The 14,932-nt window shown below is 44.9% G+C and overlaps 2 protein-coding genes across 2 annotated transcripts; both read left to right on the forward strand.

Moving 5' to 3' along the window:
- The first annotated feature begins 297 nt into the window (after window positions 1-297).
- On the forward strand, window positions 298-6,709 carry pnpt1 (polyribonucleotide nucleotidyltransferase 1). Its single transcript, XM_076160464.1, has 28 exons — window positions 298-535; window positions 696-756; window positions 917-991; window positions 1,074-1,179; window positions 1,271-1,320; window positions 1,411-1,474; window positions 1,554-1,601; window positions 1,690-1,803; window positions 1,901-2,087; window positions 2,229-2,280; window positions 2,389-2,446; window positions 2,674-2,770; window positions 2,886-2,988; window positions 3,070-3,140; window positions 3,336-3,372; window positions 3,461-3,527; window positions 3,647-3,736; window positions 3,852-3,905; window positions 4,052-4,161; window positions 4,269-4,340; window positions 4,487-4,550; window positions 4,647-4,730; window positions 4,833-4,916; window positions 5,054-5,160; window positions 5,389-5,444; window positions 5,621-5,699; window positions 5,809-5,856; window positions 5,952-6,709. The coding sequence occupies exons 1-28, from the start codon at window positions 417-419 to the stop codon at window positions 6,105-6,107; spliced, it is 2,313 nt and encodes a 770-aa protein (XP_076016579.1). The 5' UTR covers window positions 298-416; the 3' UTR covers window positions 6,108-6,709.
- A 675-nt stretch (window positions 6,710-7,384) lies between these two features.
- Window positions 7,385-14,582, forward strand: ppp4r3b (protein phosphatase 4, regulatory subunit 3B). The gene is made up of 16 exons (XM_076160337.1): window positions 7,385-7,860; window positions 8,452-8,507; window positions 8,941-9,039; window positions 9,126-9,749; window positions 10,124-10,201; window positions 10,757-10,873; window positions 10,968-11,084; window positions 11,277-11,408; window positions 11,693-11,795; window positions 11,926-11,967; window positions 12,102-12,260; window positions 12,376-12,545; window positions 12,627-12,766; window positions 12,860-13,008; window positions 13,102-13,247; window positions 13,347-14,582. The coding sequence occupies exons 1-16, from the start codon at window positions 7,719-7,721 to the stop codon at window positions 13,449-13,451; spliced, it is 2,379 nt and encodes a 792-aa protein (XP_076016452.1). The 5' UTR covers window positions 7,385-7,718; the 3' UTR covers window positions 13,452-14,582.
- The last annotated feature ends 350 nt before the right edge of the window (window positions 14,583-14,932 follow it).

Genomic DNA, 14,932 nt, shown 5'->3' on the forward strand with positions numbered 1-14,932 from the left:
GGCAAGCAGCCTTTGTCTTTTCCATCCCATCTCCCTATATGGAGAAAAGGTATCATTGTATATTACTATTGTTACAAAATATCAAATGATTACTTATATAGATTCAATAAATTCTAATTTATATATATATAACGTTATTATTTCCTCTTTTTTTCTCTAGGTATTATGACGGAATATTGTATGCCGCAACATTACAGCACGGAACGGAACCATTTCTGAGCATGTGAGCGATGATGTGACGGATCATTTCGACGTTACACACCAACCTCGGTTGGTCCAATCAGACACCGCCGGTCCACTACGTACTTCCGTACATGTGACGTGGTGTCATGGAAGCCCCCGTGCACAACACTACAGCGTGAAGACAGTGACTGACACCCGAATTAAAAACATTTGACCGTCTCACCCTTGAAGACATGAAGAACTTCCTCCGGCTCGGGCCCTCGTTAGCCCGCCTCAGTGTCCGTCTGTGTCACCGGAGTGTGTACAGCGCCAACTCACAGGCGTGCCGGGCGGCTGTGAGCCTGGGGGACAAGTGAGTGGACAAGATAGATTCATTAATCTCTGAGATGAATACAAGCACACACACCTGCTTTCAAAGTGTCTGGTCGCTAAAGAGAAAGAGAAAGACTACGCACATATTTGTTTGGCCGGTGTGTGACAGTGTGTGCGTGTTGTTGTTGTTGTTGTTGTAGGAAGCTGGAGATCTCCTCAGGGAAGCTTGCCAGGTTTGCTGATGGATCTGCTGTAGTCCAGGTACACACACACACACACACACACACACACACACACACACACACACACAGGAACTACACTACAAATACTTCATGTGCAACAGGAGCATCAGGAGAGTTTCAGGATCATTCACTCAACTGATGTTCAGTAACTTCTTCTTCTCTTCTTGTTCTGTGTGCAGCTTGGGGACACATCTGTCATGGTGACTGCTGTCAGCAAAACCAGACCCTCTGCCGCTCAGTTCATGCCTCTGGTGGTAAGTTCTTCCTCAGCCCTCCTCGCTCACACACTGCTTTTAACATCTCCTGTGGTGACTGATGTTCCGCGCTCATTCACAGGTGGATTACAGACAGAAAGCCGCCGCTGCAGGTCGAATCCCCACCAACCACCTGAGACGAGAGCTGGGCACCACTGACAACGAGATCCTCACCAGCAGACTCATAGGTGCGCTGCTGGGATTGTGTGTAACGTAAGTGCCTCTGTGTGTTTAACACTTTAACTCATGACGTCTGCTTTGTGTGTTTGTGTCACTCAGACAGGTCGGTCCGGCCTCTGTTCCCAGCCGGTTACTTCTACGACACTCAGGTTAGTTCAGTGTAAAATCAGCTGTTATGCCATAAATGATTTCCCCTTCTGAGTCTGAGAAGAAATTGTGTGTTTCTGTGCCTACTGAAGATCCTGTGTAACCTGCTGGCTGTTGATGGTGTCAATGATCCAGATGTGCTAGCTATCAATGGAGGTGAGCTAAATCTCCATCCTCCACATTGTTTCTTTGAGAGATTCTTGCTGAAACCAACCGAGTGTTTCTTTCTCAAAAGCCTCTGCTGCTCTGGCCCTGTCTGACATCCCCTGGAATGGACCCGTCGGTGAGAAACCTCTCAGAACTTTAACCCCCCTCCCGTTTTCACTATATTCATTATAACACATTGAATTCTGTGTGTGTGTGTGCTCCAGGTGCGGTGCGTGTAGGCCTGGTAGATGGGGAGATCCTAATTAACCCCACGAGGGCGGAGATGGCTTCCAGTACACTAAACATGATTTTGGTTGGAGCCCCCAGCAGTCAAGTTGGTAAGCTGTCAAACACGGTAACACGTCGTCACCATGGTTACATTATCAGGTAGATGATCAACTTGCGTCTCTGATCACATTTTCTCTGTCTGGTCAGTGATGATCGAGGCTTCAGCTGAGAACGTGCTGCTGCAGGACCTGTGTCACGCAGTGAAGGTGGGACTGAAACACTGCACACAGATCGTGTTGGCCATCCAGCAGCTAGCACGAGAGCAGAAGGTCACCAAGCGCACCCCCACTAAGCTGTTCTTAGCCCCCGCAGACATGGTGGAGCACGTGCAGCGGTGAGAACATGATGTATTCTAGGCATTTGATACATTAAATAATGAGTTTGTTGACACTTGAGTACACTCATATAGTTTTAAACACGTAGTAAGTAAGAGTATTGGTTATGTTATATCAGTTTTCACTCTTCCTCCTCTCAGATTAGCTTCAGAGAAGATCTATGCTGTTTTCACCAACTACACCTATGATAAGGTAAGAGCTGTCAGACTTGCTCAAGTTTGGTTTAGTCTGGCAGTTATGAAACTCTTTATTTCAGAGGATGACCTTATTTTCTATGAATAACTAATAATCCCTTTCTAGATCTCCAGAGATGAAGCTATCAATAAAATTCGACTGGAAACCGAGCTGGACCTGAAAGGTAAATCTACAGCTGGAATAAACCTGACATATTAAGGTCAATTAAGAAATGTAATATTAAAGAATGTAATCGTATTCTATTTTGTTTTATTTTCAAGATTGCTTGATTTCTATAAATAATTTTAATCATTTAGTTTTCATTTCGTTTCGTTTTTCTTCAGCATGTTTTGCCCATTTGTGTTCTTTTCTATCAGCTGAACAGAATCTATTTGTGTTTTTCATGCATAGAGAAATTCCCTCATGCTGAACCGTTTGAGCTCATCGAGTCTTTCAACGTTGTGTCCAAGGACGTCTTCCGCAGTTTGGTACTTAATGAGTACAGAAGGTGAGCTTCCTCCTCTGCTCAGTTTGAGTCTTTCCTCATCTATACTCATTGTAAACAAATCTTTATATCCACTTCTGTGTACTTTATGTGTCTGTGTAAAATGTGTGTGTGATAGGTGCGACGGTAGAAAGCTGACGACGTTACGGGATATTTCTTGCGAAGCGGACCTCTTCAGACCGCTCCATGGCTCGGCTCTGTTCCAGAGAGGACAAACACAGGTATGTGCATTACAAATAAAAATGCGAGAGGAGTTTAAGCCTTTAAACAGAGAAACCTTCATCCTGGTCCTTTTGCTGTAGGTGCTGTGCAGCGTCACATTCGACTCCCTGGAGTCCAGTATCAAAGCAGATATCATCACCACAGCTTTGAGGTAATATATCAGCACTCATGTTCACACATCGTATCAACATTCCTCAAATTGCCTCACCACTACATTTGCATGTCTTGTCTAATGCCTTGGTTGTGTTGTGCTATGTGGTAAACCTCACATGTTTACCCGACTTGAACTGAAATAAACAAAAGTATTAACAAGGCCAATTTGTCTTCTCTTCAATTTTTTTTACAGCGGCATTAAAGACAAAAACTTCATGCTCCATTATGAGGTGAGTGAATCCTCTTTATATGTTCATGGGGCTATTCGTTATTGGATCCATGAACCTGTAATTCAATCAACCTCAACTTTCATTTCAGTTTCCTCCATATGCAACCAATGAGACGGGCAAGATGGGAGGGATCAATAGGAGAGAGCTCGGCCACGGTTTGTATTTGTATTTTGTATTTGTTCACATTAATCTGCCAACCACCACAAATCATGTGGCAAGTTGTGTGTGTGTGTTCTGTGTTTGAGCATTATGTTGTCAATGTGTGTTTTCCCAGGGGCCCTGGCTGAGAAGGCCCTCAGACCAGTCATTCCTAAAGACTTCCCTTTCACTGTCAGAGTCACTGCTGAGGTGTTGGAGTCTAACGGTGAGTGTGGTGGTGCGATGCTGCAGCACATGGAGGCCACTCCATACAGGGAAATCATATTTAGCTGTGTTCCTCCTCCTTATCGCTCCATCACTCTTTTCTCTGTTCCTCTCAGGGTCTTCGTCAATGGCCTCAGCATGTGGAGGCAGCCTCGCTCTCATGGATGCAGGTACTAATGGAACTCTTTTTTAATTTACTGTTCAAATACTGAAACTCTGATCCATGTAACAAACTAGCTCAATATGTTTTGCCATACATGTTTTCTGTTCCTTTGCAATTTTAAACACAAGAAATGTTGAAACCTGTGTGTCCTAGGTGTACCCATCTCCTCTCCTGTGGCAGGGGTCGCCATTGGGCTCATCTCTCAGCCCAACCCAGCCAAACCTGCTGAGATTCAAGACTACAGAATACTTACTGATATCCTGGTACATGAACCTTGTGGTCTACCATCAAAATTAAACCTGCTGGGTAGACTTATTTGTTAATTTTAAACATTTTATTGGAAATGTTAATTGATATTCTTTCACAACAGGGAATAGAGGATTACCTTGGAGATATGGACTTCAAAATGGCAGGAACACAGAAGGGCATCACAGCCTTACAGGTACTGAGTCTGGCAGCCCACAGCAAGAGTCACAGAGCGACGTGTTGGCCTCCTCCATGGCTCATCACTGATTGATGAAACTGATAAAATGATTAGCCCAGTAATATTCCATTTTATGCTGTTGTTCTCCTCCATCTGACCTCTAGGCTGATGTGAAGATCCCAGGCTTACCGCTGAAGGTGGTCATGGAGGCTCTTCAGCAGGCCACAGGTAAGCCCACATGGCAGCCAAAACCAACATTTAATACACAGGAATCAAGGTGGTGCCTTCCTGTACAGCCCTTGTCGTTTGTTTACTGTTTTCTAGTGGCAAAGAGGGAGATTTTGGGTATCATGAACAAGTGCATAGCGAAACCCAGAGAGTCTAGGAAGCCGAATGGACCTGTTGTTGGTAAGCAACGTGCTTGGATCCAGTTCTATGCCTCTGTTTTAGGAAATGGACACAGAGAGAAGTCAGTCAGTTGAATATGTTTTCCGTTTCCTTTCCCTGTAGAGAATGTGAAGGTGCCTCTCTCCAGACGAGCTCAATTCATCGGTCCTGGGGGATATAACCTTCGTCGACTGCAAGCTCAAACAGGTTACATGTTGTTTTGTTTTAATTATTATGCCACTTAAGCTATGGACACTATAGACTTTTTTTCTGCCTGCTATACATTGCAGGCTAGTGAGAACAATGTTGCAATGTCAGCAGGTTTTCCTTTGGTGTTTCTTTAGGTGTAACAATACATGCAGTGGATGAGGAGACTTTCTCTGTGTTCGCTCCAACGCCAGAAGCCATGAATGAAGCCCAAGCGTTCATCAATGAAATCTGCAAAGATGATGTAAGTCGCTGGCACCTGCAGGAGCTTCTGAAGCTGCTTTCATTTTAAACAGTGGTGCCGACTACACTATGTTACTGTTACTGTGCTGTGTGTATCAACCTGCACTGACAATAATGGGCTGGGAACAGTTCTGACTCTGATCTGACTCTATGCACGAGGCTGTGTGTGTTGGTGTGGTTGTACTGTATCTATAAACTTGCATGTGTATTTCTTCATTTCATTACTCAGCAAGAGTTGCAGCTGGAGTTTGCTGCCATCTACACTGCCACCATCACTGAGATAAGGTACAACTCCTGCTTTTTGCTATTTACTGTACACAGCCATCATTCATTTAAGTCATCAGTGTAAGGCTATAAGCAGGTTTTTATTAGCAGATGTTCTTAGTAAAGTAAATTACACGCATAATGGAATATAAATCAATAACACTTGTCATTATTATTGTTCCCCCCCTTTGTTTCAGGGACATTGGTGTTATGGTGAAGCTTTATCCAAACATGAGTGCTGTCCTACTGCACAACTCACAGCTGGACTACAAACGGGTTAGAAACCTTGTCTCTGTATAATTTTGGTTGTGCCCATGTCGTTGTTTGCATGTTTGAACATCAAATCATTACTCAAGTGTCATTACTCTGTCTTCTCTTCTTTTAGATCAAACATCCAAGTGCTTTGGGTTTAGAGGTTGGGCAGCAGATACAGGTATGTGTCTGCCAGGGACCTCAGAAGCTTCCGCAACAAAAATGGTTTCTTTCATGTTCCCTTCTGGACAACTTCTCTCTGTCTTCTGCCAACAGGTCAAGTACTTTGGACGTGACCCAACAGACGGCAGGATGAGACTTTCGAGGAAGGTTCTTCAATCTCCTACTGCGTCTGTTGTCAAGACGCTAAGTGAGAAACAGAGCATCTCCATGGGATCAAGCGACAGACTCAACACCACTACAGACTTGTGACATATCAGCACAAAAGGCCAACAAACTGGATTTACACTGAGAAAATGATGCAAGAATGCAGATTGTTGTCCCCACACAGGGTGTCAAAGTATCAAACTGAGAGCATCAGCAGTTGTTGCAAACAGAGCCAGTGTTGTATATGAAGGAGTAGCCCCACTGCCGAAGGTGTGGATTTAACTGACCTGTGTTGAGATGAGCTCATTCAAGATGACAACCTGCAGTCAATGTGCTACCATGGATATCTGCACACACCCAGATGAATTCCACTAGTAGGATAATAATCATGATATACATCTTTAAGATGTGGTCAGAATAATCGGCATCCCCGTTTTACATCATACAATTTCAGATTTGGTACCACAGCGGAGAGTTACTGTACGGCCTTTCCATAATACATATATAAAAAAAATACGTAATGCAATCTTACATAGCACATTTCCATATTTTCTCTTCATTGTGGCAATATGTGTTTTGAGCTCTCAGGTTCAGAATACAGATGAAGACAGCAAACTGGGTGAATGATGTAATTCAGTTTTTTTTTTATATATATTTGCTTGTATTTTCATGTGGATTGGTATCTAAATAAAACATCTATTTACTAATTGCTTTACTGAGTGTATTACCCATAGCCACTGTTAGGGAAACAAATAAAATGGTCCATTTAACATCAACAATAAGATCTATCAGGGGAAAATCTTAAATTGGCATATTACAATGTGTAGTAAAAAAAGGGCCAAAGAAAAAAATAAAACCAACAGTACAACTTGCAGACAGACAAAGACTTTCAATACAACCAATTACCCAATAACTTTGTGTTATTTTAATCAGAAATGTGGACACGATTGTACTCCGCATGCATTATGTAGATGTGACCTGTACAGTCAGAGTTACTGTGTGTTATGTGCTGTACAGTGATGAAACAAATTCACTGACTATCCCTGCAATCACCATCAAAGGTTTATGGTTGAACATATGTGCTTACTTCTCGTAAAATGTATGAAAAGCTTGGAAAAACGATGAAATGATGTAATTGTTAATGCAATCTCAGGGGACCATTAAGTAAGATCAGTGAGAACAGTGTACAGTTAAACGAAGAAGAAAATGAAGAAAGTTTATAATTTCCTTTATTACTTATTTTTGTGGCTTAAGAGCCATTTTTCTTTATTATTGTTGTTATTATTTATTTTATTATTTCTGTTTTTCTTTCGGGGTAGTTTTTTTCTTTTTTCTTGAACAGTTTTGTACTTTTTCCGGCACTGACCGCTTTGCTTGACGTCGAAGAAGAAAAAGAACACAAGATCGGATTACAAGATGGCGGAGTGTGGACGTTAGCAAGGAGGCCGGAGAGTTGTTGTGTTCGCCGCGATTTTTTACTGCTCGATCCTCGTCCTCCTGTTGAATCTTTTTATGTCGTACGCGTACCGGGGCTGGAGTAATATGTGTTAACGCGTCCGGTGCTGCTAGTGTGAGCTCCACTCCGGCGTGCGTGCGTGTGTGTGTGTAACATGCGGGAGGAAACAAAGTTAACAGATCGAGGATAGAAACACTGCACAGGGCGAGCTGATAGCCTGTTAGCACGCGGCTAGCCTGCTAGCTCCGACTCGGATCACCATGTCGGACACTCGGCGGCGGGTGAAAGTATACACGCTTAACGAAGAGCGGCAGTGGGACGACCGGGGTACCGGACACGTGTCGTCCACTTTTGTCGACCGTCTGAAGGGAATATCTTTATTAGTACGAGCCGAGTCTGACGGTAAGTTATGTTAGCTTAGCCGCGCGCTGCCTCCGGTGGCTAACTTTAGCATGCTACCGTTGCTTGTTCGGGCACAACGCGTTACATGACTAGAAGTTGTCAGTACTAAGCTATAAATATTTTACGTAAAAGCACAATAGTATACATACGCAATGGCTACTTGTAGTATGTGTAGCTTAGGACCGTTATTCGGACTTATTGTCGCGAACTGGCCTCGCTTAGTGTGTTTAGCAGGTTATTTAGCATACAGCCTGTAGCATGGGGGCCTCAAAGTCTGATCGTTCAAACTTACTGCTTGCACTCGATACAATGCAGATAAGATAACCAAACAGATAAGCAAATCAAAGCAGCGTTATAAAAAAGCCTACTCAAATAGATTTGCATTAATTGGCGCTGTAATAGTGAGTTTAATCTTTGTTTTTAATACCTCATCCCTGCTCCGCTCAGAGGTTCACATTGTCTAACTGAACGCTTTTAACTTTAAAGCTTTCCGTTCAAGTGGTAAAGTTATCACCCAGCCAAATGAGTTCAGTTTGTATTCAGTGGCACTTGTTTGTTAAATAATTAACGTGTGTTTTCTTTGTGTTTTAGGCTCGTTGCTGTTGGAGTCGAAGATAAGTCCGAATACTGCATATCAGAAACAACAAGTGAGTGCGTTTGACTGAGTAACTGAGTCTGATTAGGCCACAAGTTACATCTGTGCGTTTGATTTGGAGCTGAAGTTCACAGCAGATACAAAAGTGTGTTGTTTTAAAACGAGTTTCATAGTGAAAGCTTTGTTCTGGTGCAGTTTAATTGTCCTTTCTTGGGAGAAACTTGGAAAATTACTTAATTGCAGCAATCAGCAAAGCTTCCCCCCCCCCCCAATTAAACGTCACCTCCCTTTCATTACAGAGAAAACTGTGTAAAATTGGCCCCATAGTCTAAAACAATCAGTTTTCTCTTTTATAGCTTAAACTATGTCTTCAGTTGTAGCGGGCAGTCAAAAGCTTTTACGCTGTTTGACCACTTTAAAACGCGTGTGTGTGGATGAGTTTGTTGTGATATTTCTGTGATGTCTTGACTGTTGCCTTCCTCCAGGACACACTGATCGTCTGGTCGGAGGCAGATAACTATGACTTGGCCTTAAGTTTCCAGGAGAAGGCTGGCTGTGATGAGATCTGGGAGAAGATATGCCAGGTACGTTAAACTCAGTTTGTTCACGTATGTCTGTTGCTTTGGATAAAAGCATCCGCTAAGTGTCAAATGTACACCCTCTCCTTCAGGTTCAGGGGAAGGACCCAGCTCTGGACATCACCCAGGATCCCATCGACGAGTCAGAGGAGGAGCGCTTTGAGGAGATTCCCGAGACGAGTCACTTAGTGGAGCTTCCTCCGTGCGAGCTGAGCCGACTGGAGGAGATCGCCGACCTGGTGACCTCCGTCCTCTCCTCGCCCATACGCAGGGAAAAGCTGGCTCTGGCCCTGATGAACGAGGGCTACATCAAGAAGCTCCTGGGGCTCTTCAGGGTCTGCGAGGACCTGGACAACAGGGAAGGCCTGCATCACCTCTACGAGATTGTCCGCGGCGTCTTGTTCCTCAACAAAGCCGCCCTCTTTGAAGTGATGTTCTCTGACGATTGCATCATGGACGTGGTGGGCTGCCTGGAGTACGACCCGGCGCTGGTTCAGCCCAAGCGGCACCGCGAATTCCTGACCAAGACGGCAAAGTTTAAGGAGGTGATCCCCATCACGGACTCTGAGCTGCGGCAGAAGATCCACCAGACGTACCGTGTGCAGTACATCCAGGACATCATTCTGCCCACGCCCTCAGTTTTCGAGGAGAACTTTCTCTCCACACTCACCTCCTTCATTTTCTTTAACAAAGTGGAGATAGTCAGTATGTTGCAGGTAAGGATGCAGTCGGTTAGAGAGCGACCTTCTCTTCATCCTGCTGTGTCTTCAGACAACCTAACAGCTGTCACTCCATTGACCTTTTAACTTCTGATTGGTGTGTGTGTGTTTGTTACTCTACCAGTCAAAGTTGTGTGTGACCCCCTCTCACCTTTCCTTACTAACAACTTAAAGATAAAGCGGGTTAAACCATGTGTGTCCTTGTCCCTGTAGTTGAGTTTCCTTATTGAACTTCCTGGAGGCTCATTTTCACCGCGCTGCGTTTTCCTTCACATTCTCCCTCTTTGTTTGTCTTCATTTTAACCTTGACTGGCTTGACTTGGTTTTTTGTCTGGGTTTTTTTGTTTGAACATGTTTTCCCTGTGCTACAGGAGGATGAGAAGTTTTTAACAGAGGTCTTTGCACAGCTCACAGATGAAGCGACAGAAGACAGTAAACGGAGAGAACTTGTAAGTCAAACGGCGGTCACCTACCCGGGGCCGGGGACAAAAAGATGATGTCATGTTGGCAGGATGTGTGTTCATGTTCACTCAACTTTTCTGTACGGGGTTAATTTTGCTCTGTCATTATTGTCCATTCCTTCCATTTTGTTTTTGTGGAATTATATATATTTACTAACATTCTCTGCACACTTTGACATCCTGATGCCAAGTTTCTCTTTGTCCATTGGCTTTTAATACCACAAACAAGGCCGCATTGTGCTAATGCAACGTCATGCTCCTGCCCAAAGTGAGAAGTGTCCCCAACTAGATGGACATAAATCATTTACTGCCCCCTGTAGCGGGAAAAGTAAAAAAAAAAAAAAGTTTTATTAAGTCATTCAGCCTCTAACAGAGAAGGTGATTGTGTTTCACACTAGATCAGATCTGAGTTTGTCTTCCCTTCACTGCTGTAGAATATTCTAAGTGAAAAATGGGTTTTAGAAATTGGATTTGTCCATGATTTTGATCAGTTTTTATGTATGAGGACTTCCACCGTGTCTGTTCTTCTTCTCCACCTCGCAGGTCAACTTTGTCAAGGAATTCTGCGCCTTTTCACAAACTCTGCAGCCACAAAACAGAGACGCGTTCTTCAAAACTCTGGCGAACCTGGGCATTCTACCCGCGCTTGAAATAGTCATGGTACGTCTCTGCAGTTGCTCCGATGCAAATATCTGAAATCTCCTTAGAAACACAGCGGCTCAACTGCCACTGTGCTCCGTCTCTCCTGTCTCAGGGAATGGACGACCTGCAGGTGCGAGCAGCAGCCACAGACATCTTCTCTTACCTGGTGGAATTCAGCCCCTCCATGGTCAGAGAGTTTGTCATGCAGGAGCCGCAGCAGACGGACGACGTAAGTGAAGCAAGCAAATGTAAAAGTGTGACTTGAATCGGACCGTGTACTTACTTTTTCTTTAATGTATCAGAGTTTTTGGTCGATTTGCTTCACACGTAATCTGAATCTGCATCTTTTGAACCGTCATGATCTATCGGTTCTCGGCTATGATTCTGAAAGGTTCCCTGTACGTGTGTGTGTTTGTCACAGGATGTTCTTCTGATCAACGTGGTGATCAAGCAGATGATTTGCGACTCAGACCCAGAGTTAGGAGGAGCCGTCCAGCTGATGGGTTTGCTCAGGACACTCATCGACCCCGAGAACATGTTGGCCTCCACCAATGTAAGTAGAACTGACAGTGTGTGTGTGTGTGTGTGTGTGTGTGAGAGAGAGAGAAATCTGCTGAGGACCTGCACACCGTTCGTTCTTAAAAAAAATTGTTTAGAAATGAAAACAAGAAATTGAGTAAGGAGGCGTTATTTGGCTTTTCTCTTGTTGCTTGTCGAGGCTCCATCCTCTGACTTCTTAACTTCATCGTGGGAAGAATGACATCGTTTTGGAGTGACAGTTATTTTCTTCCATACAAAATTTGGATTCTAAAATTATTTGTTCTTTTTCGTGATCAGAAAACGGAGAAGACAGAATTTCTGAGTTTCTTCTACAAATACTGCATGCACGTCCTGACCGCCCCTCTGCTGGCCAACACTGCCCATGACAAAAACTCTAAAGGTGAGCGACCAGACAGAGATCACACGACTGCACCAGGTTCAGACTTACAGATTCACACATCAGAGGAACATGTGGCTGATTTTTATGCATGCGTGTGTGTGTGTGTGTGTGTGTGCGTGTTGCCTTTCAGATATACAGGAGACCTCAGCTAAGATCAACCCCGTCTGTCCAGGTAGGTGTCACAGCAGCGACCTTTGACCTCTCAGCACTCTTAACACAGGGTTATTGTGGCCTCCAGATAAACAGCTAGATGGCTTCAGAAAGTAGAATTTGTTGTGATTGTAATGTGTGTGTGTCTGTGTGTAGACAACTTTCAGACGGCTCAGCTGCTGGCGCTCATCCTGGAGCTTCTCACCTTCTGCGTGGAGCATCACACCTACCACATCAAGACCTACATCATGAACAAGGACCTGCTCAGGAGAGTGCTGGTGCTCATGAACTCCAAACACACCTTCCTGGCTCTTTGTAAGTCTCGAACACACACACATACTTTCTGACACTTAAATTGTCTTTACATTAATGCATTCTGAACACAGCTCTGTCCATTCTTCCTAACCTCTTGGGTGTGTTTTTTCCCAAGGTGCCCTGCGTTTCATGCGCAGGATCATCGGGCTGAAGGACGAGTATTACAACCGCTACATCATCAAAGGGAACCTGTTTGAGCCGGTCATCAACGCCCTGCTGGACAACGGCACCCGATACAACCTCCTCAACTCAGCCATCATCGAGCTCTTTGAGTTCATCAAAGTGGTGCGTAGACAGACGGTCACCAGGATCCACCTCAGTGAAGTGTTTGTGTGTAAAATGCTTTTCCATCTCTTGTCTTTGTAGGAGGATGTGAAGTCTCTTATAGCACACATTGTGGATAACTTCTACAAAGCACTAGAATCTATCGAGTACGTCCAGACGTTCAAGGGGCTGAAGGGCCGGTACGAGCAGGAGAAGGACAGGCAGAGTCAGAGGCTCAACCGGTCAGTGCTCTGCTTTTTATTGTTCTTATATCAGGTACATACAGGGAAATTGAGGAACTCTTAATGACATAATGATATGATTGATTGATTCAGATATCGTCGGGATGCGCGATCGTTGGATGAGGACGAGGAGTTGTGGTTCAACGAGGATGAGGACGACGACGAAGGAGAGGCGGTGGAGAAGAGCCGAATGGAGGACGACTTCTCCGACACCTACGGCAAGTACATGGAGGCCAAAAAAGGTACGCCCCCCTGCCGCCACTCTCCACGCCTCAGTGCTCCTCCCATCATTCGGGTGTTCTAGAAGCTCAGGTGTTTGTTTTGTGTGACTGCAGGAGCTGCCAATGTGGCTAACGGTGCCAACAACAACGGGAAAACTCCTGCAATCCCACCTGCCTCACCAGCTGTCACTCCAAACAACACCAACAGTTCAACCTCCGCCGTCAAGACAGCAGCTCTTCCTCCAACACCAGTAGTGAAGGTGTCACATCTGGATGAATGTGTTCATGGGTGTGAAGTGTCCTTCCTGATGAAACTGTTCATACTGTAACTATCCTCTGCTTATTCCTTCTCTACTTAGACTGCTATGGTTGGTTTGGTGGACTACCCTGATGATGAGGACGAGGAGGAAGAAGATGAGGAGGAAGAGCAGTCTCCAAGGAAGCGACCGCGGCTGAGCTCTTAAGAGTGTTCCTCCTGTTGGGCCATGGTGAACAGACCGACTCCCGACCTTGCTCCCTCCTCTGGTTGTCTCATGGGCCTCCTTGGGTCACCTGTCAGTCGCTGTCCTCACCTGTCTGGGTGAGAAGACGGGCAAAGCTGAGCTCCCACACATGTTCCTCCTGATCTCTGCTCCTTTCTCTCCAGCAGAAAGGCACGCAGGCCTCTTGTCTTTTAGTGGAAAGCGGACCGATCAGGCTACTTCAGCCCCTTGACTTCACCTCTTCTTCCTGCACAACAACTGCCTCCCTCCAGGAGAGCCTGAAAGTTTTTCCTTTCTGTCTCTTTCTGAGGACAAACACACTGAGCCTTTAAGTCATCCCTCCTTCCTTCATGCTCTCCTGCTCTCCTCTGTCTGACCTCCTTCCCTTCAACTTTCTCCTTCAAACCACCACCACCACCGCACTCCTTATCGACCGGAGAGGCTGCAGTGGAAACCGTGCCAAGGCAGCTCCCTGTCCTGCTCTGTTGCTATAGCAACAGGAGCCGAGGATGCTGCGGTACCACAGGAGTGTAACCCGCGCGTCCTCATTTGAACTCTTCCCTCCATCCTCCTCAAACCTCGACCCAATGAGCTCCACAGACGGGACGCCGCCACGCGACACGACCAGCCAGTAAACGAACTTACCCGGTCAGCCAGTCAGGCTAGCAGGACTAGCCGCCAGTTATAGAAAAGCTTGACTGGCTGAAGCAGCATGTGTTGACCTGTCATAGAACTGTACGTTTGGGGGGGATAGAGGGATGTAGGTAACGTAGACAACAGACGAGGGGAGGCGACACGTGACAGTGAGTACCAAAAGGAAAACTCGGCAGTAATGAGACTCGATTCCAGAGGAGCAGGACTCAACCAGTGAAAGCCAGGATGTCAGTCTGGCCAAGGCAAACACAACACACACATTCTGACACAGGACTGCGAGAGCCAGAAAATCCTGTCTTTCATGAATTTGTTCAAGTACTGTACAGATGTTTGTTTGTTTTTTCTTTTTAATCATTTCCCCTGATCTGATTTCTTTTTGAAAGGGAAGAGAGACGCCTGCCTACCTGTGTATTTTTTTTGTCGTCGCACAAAACGGTGGGGTCGCTGTCGCCCTTTCAGTCCAGTTCATTTGTTTCGATGTAAAATGCAGAGAAAATTGCAAATGCTGGTTTTAAATATAACATGTATTAAAACTGCAGTAAAGTCATTTTTGCAGCAAACACTTTGAGTGTGTTGACATGTTTTCTTTTTTGAAACACTGCACCAAAATGCTTCTTTGAAATGGGTCACAAGCTGGGGGGAGGGGGGGGATTACAACTTCATACATCAACTATCATTGAAAATATGAACTCCTAATATTTTCAATGATAGTTCAGTTAGTGTCTATTTAAAATTGTTACGAATGCAAACATAACTATTCACCTTAATCATTCCAGAATCAGTCCAAGTGAGCTAAAGCCACTGAGCCA

This window comes from Genypterus blacodes, unplaced genomic scaffold, assembly GCF_046128005.1.
Source record: "Genypterus blacodes isolate CSIRO-AG114 ecotype Tasmania unplaced genomic scaffold, CSIRO-AGI_Gbla_v1 ptg000105l_1, whole genome shotgun sequence".
Lineage (NCBI taxonomy): Eukaryota > Metazoa > Chordata > Actinopteri > Ophidiiformes > Ophidiidae > Genypterus > Genypterus blacodes.